Genomic DNA, 6911 nt, shown 5'->3' on the forward strand with positions numbered 1-6911 from the left:
TTCTCCATGTTGGGTTTATTTCCCAGCTTCAGAATAAAATTTGGTAAATAGTTGACAGCTTTACAGAAGAAGGCACAGCACCCTGCTCTGCCAGCACGGCCCAGGACCTGAAGCAAAATGACATATCCAAATCCCAGACTTGGAAGCATCATCTCCCATGCTCACCTCCACTGGCCTTTCAGTGACTTCCATGCCCAGCAGCTCAGCACCAGGGCTCAGTTAATAGCTAAGCCCCTGGGAGCCAGAAACCGGGCTTGCTTTTGCACTGGGTTTGGGAAAATAGACATGCTTTGGGCAAACCCAGCCACGCCAGCTTCCCACCTGCCAGCCTGGCGAGCAGTAGGCACAAAAACGTGGCACAGGCTTTAGTGAGGCTGAACCAATGTGCACGGAAGCCCAGCCTGCCACCACTTGCATCTTGACTGTTGTTGCCCAATGCAACATGCATGACACAACCCAGCTCTTGGCTCAGGGAGCCAGACTTGAAGGAACAAGCATACTTTGTCACGTTCCCCATCCAAGCACTGGTATGGGGCCAACCCTTGCAGTGCAAGCTGTTTTTCCTTTTCCGTGGGACCAGCCCCAGGACATAAACCTAACAACATATGGCAGGAGTCTGCTCGTTGCAGTGACATCACCTCCTCGCGGAACTTGTTCCTCTACAATCCCAATCCAAACTGGAGCTGATCACCCCTGATCACCCCAAGGGAATCCACCCACAGGATAACAGGAGGTGGAGTGTGGGAAAACGTATAAAGCTCCCTAGGAGCAGCCCTCCTTTACTGTCCTGGCTGCACAGATCTGCTCTCAGCATGAAGACACTTCTGGTTGGGCTCCTGCTTGGCCTGGCATACGTGGAGTTGGGTAAGACTGCTGCGTTCCCGACAGTGCAGGGACCCCCTGGGAAATGCCTGGGAGGGGAGGGGAAAGGCATCAATGCAGAAAGACCTGGTAATCCCCAGGTAGGGGAAATAATGCCTTTATGTATTTAAGAAGGTCAACGGAGAGGGTGAACGGGGAAAGGGGATATGCATTCCTGGTGGGGAGAGCCACGACACCTGACGGAGAACAGTGCATATCATTTGGACCCATAGGTGGTCGCCTGTCACCTGTCCCTTCTCACACCGCACCCCGGGACGGAGGGGACCGACACACTGCTTTATAAGACTAAGGTGTAAATGACAGACACATAGTACAGGACAGTACAAGCATGGGCAAAAATTTGAACCAACAGCCTCTATTTAAGCTGCCAACCTGTCCCCTCAGGGACGGGATGGGGTATGTTCATCCTGAGCTCCTGCCATCCAGAAAACCTCCCAGATGGCTGCTGGAAGCTCTGAAAACCAGAGGGTGAGGCTTCAGTATAGCTATGGGCAAGGATTTGAGAAATAACCCCAAGGATTTTGGAAAGGTTCATTAAATGACCAGCTTCCTCATTTTCAATTATTTCTAGCGATTAGTATATAGGTGGAGATAGGCAATTCTCCTAGGTCTGTTTAGGTTTGGTCTCTGATGGGTCTGGGTCTTGGGCAAGCTGGCAGCAGGGTCTGGTCATCATTGTGTTCTTACGCCATCTATTTGTGACCCATTGCAAATACATCCTTGGCCTGGAACAGTCATCCTTTGGGTGACACCAACCCAGTGGGTTTTAACCTACAGCCTATGGGCCCCAGAGATCCTCAGGCTGCTTTCATGACACTCTGAACGATCTCAAAGGAGAGGCAGCCTGGGCAGGGGTTGAGCACCTCCATCTGGAGGCATGGCTACATGGAGATCATTCAGAGGGTTGCAAGTGGAAGAAGGCTGAAAGGCGTACATCTTGCAAGTCTTTATGCATGGAAGAGTGTTGGGTCTCTTCTTCAGGCTGCATGGCTTTTTTTTTTTAATCCCCCTACCTTCATTCCTCCTTCCACCTGTCTCTAAAGCAAACTCAACTGCTGGCTGAGGGACATGCTCTGGGTCAAACCCACCACAGGGCTGAACCAGGACAGGTGCAGTCACTTCTATACAGCTACTACAGTTTTTTACATTTCAGTACTTGCCGGTTTTGGTTGTTGTTGGTGGTTTTTTTTTTCTTCTTTCTTTCAAGATATTTCATGGGTTGCGTATTATGTGTTTCTTTTCCTCCTTCTGGGTCTAGTCCTGTCCTGGATTTAATGGGGTTGCTGAGGAACTGGCAGAGCAGGTTGCCACCCACAGGTCTCAAAGTGCTTTATGGAAACAGAGAGGCATCACCCCCTTTTGATTTATAGCTCAGTTGGAGGCAGAAATGGCTTTTCTGGGATGATCCAGTGGGAGGCAGCTGGTCTAGGCACAGCTCTTGCAGCTCAGGAATATGTCTGTGGCTCAAAATACACCACTCATTTCTCAGAGGTTTGAAATCAATGAGTAGAAGGTGCTGTGGGACAGTGATGATCAGTCAATTATTGACCTCAGATCAGGACACAGCACTGTCCTCTGTGTTCAGTTCTTCTCTTTTACTCTGGTCCTTATAGTTTTGGGCTTTCCTCTTCCACTGCAACCTTCCTACAAAACCAGTACCCTCTGAGTGCCCCACCCAGAGTCAGTGAAAGATAAGGGGCTGATGGTTTTCTTCCTTAAATTTGCTCTTAACTGGAAGTAACTCCCCCAGAGCCCATGGCACTGCCCTGCTCACCCGTGAAAATGATGAGGTTTTAGAAACCAGCTCAACCCAAAGGCTGCAGATCAGTTTCTCAGATGCTTTAAACTAGCACTGCTCCATCCATACATGAGCCATACACTCACAAACAACCCTATGCTTGCAAGGTTGACAAGTTGTGTTTCCCTCTCAGTGTGCACTACATGTTAAAATATAAAACAACCTCTCATGGGTCATTTGGAATGGATCTACCGAGGTCCTTAGCTCGGGTAAATGCGGATGGCTCCACCACACCTGTTTACAAAAGATATGGCGACAAGAACACCACCATTGCTCATGTTAAAAAGCCCTTCCTACCTCTGCAAAGAGGATAAAGAAAACTTTTGCATCGTGTAGGCTGTATTGCACAGCTGAATTTTCCAAAGGAGGTGCTAAGAGAAGTAGATGCCCTGAAAATTCTTTCTAGAGTCAGATGTTCAAAAAACTGCCTTCAAAAATGTTTATCCTTATCACAAAGTCCCAGAGGTTTCTCTCTAACAGCAGATGCTGCAGAACTGTAACAAGAAAACATCGTCTTTCTGCAATTTTACCAATAGATGGCAGTGGACACATTTGGGTGGTTCTTCAGCTGCCGTGATGGTGGAAGGCAGGTAGGATAGAAAATATCAAACCAGGCTCGTTTCTATCATCAAGCCCCAGCAGCATGACTCCGAAAAAATATGCACACTCGGTATCTGCCGGCTGCGGACGAACAGGTCTCGTACCGAGACTTTTGAGCAACTGCTGTGATCAATGCTTGCATATGTAAAGGTATCCCTGTGTCAGCAGACAGCCAGCAAGAGCTTTGTAGCATCATCTCTTTTAAAAAGCAGCAGTAGCCTCTGATGAAAGTGTTTTTTAGGCCACATTCAGCCCTTAGGATCTCTGGTACGGCTCTGACATTTAAATTCTGCTCTCATTTACTAAGGTCTGCAGAAATCTCTCTAAACAAGCACCAAAGAGCTGTCGCTGTGGGTGGAGGGACGGGGGAAGTGCCAGTCTTTCCGTGCTGGTGAATGCTGCTCTCAACAGAAGGAGCTATTTTGCTCTCTGTTACAGCATCTCTTGCAGAGGATGCAAAGATGCTATCAAAGCTGCTCAAGTAATAGTTCCCTCTAGATCCCTGCTCTTTTTGGGCTGCTGAGCCCCCAAGGTAGTGACCATGCTCAACTCCCGCAACACCATCCTTGCCCTTTGGTGCTGGGGTTTGGTCTTTCCCCCCTGACATATGCAAGCTTTGCCACTGCCTCCAGCTGTGCTTAGTTTCTGAGGCCACTGTGTCTTGGTCAAGGGGGGATGAAGCACTGACCATCACATAGTCCCCACCACAGAGCAGAGAAGCTGTAGACTTGCTGTTTGTCTTCGTTGCCGTGACCACCTCAGACCCATTCTGTTCCCCTCTGCAGCCCAGTCCTTACGATGTTACACGTGCAAAGAACCAACGGACATTGCTAAGTGCAGAACAGTCACCCTGTGCCCCCCGAAAACCACTGTGTGCACAACAACGCTGCACTCCATAGACTCAGGTAAGTTTCTTTGCTTGCTATGAGTGCTCATGAGGAGAGATGCATCCTTTGTGGGCCAAATTCCCTCATGAACTTAGAATCATAGAGTGGTTTGGGTTGGAACGGACCTTTAAAGGTCATCTAGTCCAACCTCCCTGCAATGAGCAGGGACACCTTCAACTAGATCAGGTTGCTCAGAGCCCCGTCCAACCTGACCTTGAATGTTTCCAGGGATGGGGCATCTACCACCTCTCTGGGCAACCTGGGCCAGGGTTTCACCACCCTCATTGTAAAAAATGCCTTCCTTAGATCTAGTCTGAATCTCCCCTCTTTTAGTTTAAAACCATTCCCTCTTGTCCTTTCACTCCAGGCCCTGCTAAAAAGTCTGTCCCCATCCTTCTTATCGTCCTGCTTTAAGTATTGAAAGGCCACAAGAAGGTCTCCCCGGAACCTTCTCTTCTCCAGGCTGAACAACCCCAACTCTCTCAGCCTCCCCTCATAGGGGAGGTGCTCCAGCCCCCTGATCATCTTTGTGGCGCTCCTCTGGACCTGCTCCAACAGGTCCATGTCTGTGCTGAGGACTCCAGAGCGGAGTAGAGGGGCAGAATTACCTCTCTCAACCTGCTGGCCACGTTTCCCTCTCCCCCTCCCAGTCCCAGCTTGGATTATCCTTTTACTTCCCTTTAAGAATGCAGGTGGAGTTATCCAACTTTAGAGTGGGAAGGAGAGAAATCCATCAGATTCAGAGTGTCATAGTGAAGCATACAGGACTCATCCTGCTTATTTGCTCTGTTTTGCCTTTCCTACCCCTACGCCCTTACAGACTCTGAACCTGTACATGTGTGCAAACCTATCGCAGAAACGCAGGGGCTCTCTTCTTGTTTGTAGACGCTTTCACCTAACACCAACTGTCTCACCAGTGACCACGCCAGCATTACACCAGTGCTTCTTGGCACTGCCACCTTCTATGCAGAGCCATTGCAGGAGCAACTCACCTGAACGAAATACACAGGGACTTGTGTCTCTTGTCCATGGTAGAATAAATTTGGAAGGAGCAGGAGGGAGAGAGGGAGGCAGCAGGGGACCTGTTCCTACAAAGAGCAGCCTGCATTATAGGGACCCATGCATTAGAGATGCCTAACCCCTTATTTGCCTTTATTTACTGTCCTGGTTTCAGCTCGGATAGAGTTAATTTTCCTCCCAGTAGCTGGTATAGTGCTGTGCTTTGGATTTTAGTATGAGAATAATGTTGATAACACACTGATGGTTTAGTTGTTGCTAAGTAATGTTTACACTGGTTAAGGACTTTTCAGCTCCCCATGCTCTGCCGGGTGCACAAGAAGCTGGGAGGGGACACAACCAGGATAGTTGATCCAAACTGACCAAAGGGCTATTCCATACCATATGACGTCATGCTCAGTATAGAAACTGGGGGGAGTCGGCCAGGGGGTAGCAATCGCTGCTCAGGGACTGGCTGGGCATCGGTCAGCAGGTGGTGAGCACTGGGTTTTTTTCCCTTGGGTTTTGTTCCTCTCTCGCTCTCTTGTTGTTTTCCTTCTCATTACAATTATTATTATTATTATTATTATTATTATTATTATTATTATTATTGTTATTATTATTATTATTATTCCAATTATCAAACTGTTCTTATCTCAACCCACAAGTTTTCTTACTTTTGCTCTTCTGATTCTCTCCCCCATCCCACTCGGGGGGAGGGTGAGCGAGCGGCTGGGTGGTACTTCATTTCTGACTGGGGCTAAACCACAACATTTACCTATAAACACTTTACTTTTAATTCCCCTCTGTTGCACAAAGTCAGTGTTTCTCAATTCCAGCTGTCTGCACCTTCCTTTACCATTTCTTTCCTTCTCTTATTCTTCTCCCCCTCTCCTCTCTGCCTGTTTCAGGTTACCCCTTTTTCGGCAACATCACTGTGACCAGAAGCTGTGAGGAGGAATGCAGCCCCTCTTATGGGATAGGGGCGACCAGACCCAAGTCATGCTGCTACACTGACCTCTGCAGTGATGACAGCAGGAGCAGCAATGCGGTGGGAAGCAGTTCTGCAGCGCTGGGTCTGATGGCCATGGTTTTTGGCACGCTCCTCCAGTGTGCTCTGTAATGCCGCAAGTGCCCATGCTCCAGCCAAAACAACCCCACTCGTCTCTCTGCCAAGCTGCCTCATGGACTCTTAGATGCCTTGGGAATAACCTTCTTCACTGATATGTGGCTTCACCCATCTTCAATGCTGGAATTCAAGTAGATTCAAGCCAAGAGTTTGGGCACCTGGACCTAAAACCTTCAAATTTCCAGTTTCCAGTTGCTAAACAGATGTTCCTCACCTTCAGTTGCTTCTGGCCCCCAGGACCCACATCTCCCTCTACAGCTTTCCTCTGTGGGGTGCAGTAGTGGATGAAGCACTGCAGCTCTGCACAGCGGGAGGGCCTGGGCAGTGTCATCAAGGCTGGTGCTCTGGGGTCACCCTCAGCAAGAGCAGGGGCTGTGCGCACACTGGACATGGACAGTGCTTTTTTCCCAGGTCTGCCCAAGCTCCCACAAAACCTGTGCCTGTATGCCTCTACTAAATCCCTGTGCACAATCCCCCCCAAAATCCTGCAACCCTCCACCAGGAGCTTGGCTTGTTTTCTTTCCATTTTTGGTGCCATCTCCTGAGTCAGACAGCAGATGGATGTTGGTCCCGCTCGCTACCTGCTCAGCAGAGCGTGGTTTGCAATTGCAGAGAGTTG

General features: G+C 49.1%; 1 protein-coding gene across 1 annotated transcript; it reads left to right on the forward strand.

The window, feature by feature from the left end:
- The first annotated feature begins 812 nt into the window (after nucleotides 1–812).
- Nucleotides 813–6286, forward strand: LOC142406845 (secreted Ly-6/uPAR-related protein 1-like). The gene is made up of 3 exons (XM_075495771.1): nucleotides 813–864; nucleotides 4066–4185; nucleotides 6075–6286. Exons 1-3 carry the CDS (start codon nucleotides 813–815, stop codon nucleotides 6284–6286), a joined length of 384 nt encoding a protein of 127 aa, XP_075351886.1.
- The last annotated feature ends 625 nt before the right edge of the window (nucleotides 6287–6911 follow it).

Source organism: Mycteria americana, chromosome 2 (assembly GCF_035582795.1).
Source record: "Mycteria americana isolate JAX WOST 10 ecotype Jacksonville Zoo and Gardens chromosome 2, USCA_MyAme_1.0, whole genome shotgun sequence".
In the NCBI taxonomy this organism is placed as follows: domain Eukaryota; kingdom Metazoa; phylum Chordata; class Aves; order Ciconiiformes; family Ciconiidae; genus Mycteria; species Mycteria americana.

What these genes read in the sequence shown, in the direction of transcription:
- LOC142406845 (XM_075495771.1), top strand. Translation starts at nt 813, where the DNA reads ATGAAGACACTTCTGGTTGGGCTCCTGCTTGGCCTGGCATACGTGGAG. An exon ending in CCTGGCATACGTGGAGTTGG is followed by an intron (nt 865 to 4,065) that starts GTAAGACTGCTG and finishes TCCCCTCTGCAG; the next exon opens with CCCAGTCCTTACGATGTTAC. An exon ending in GCTGCACTCCATAGACTCAG is followed by an intron (nt 4,186 to 6,074) that starts GTAAGTTTCTTT and finishes TGCCTGTTTCAG; the next exon opens with GTTACCCCTTTTTCGGCAAC.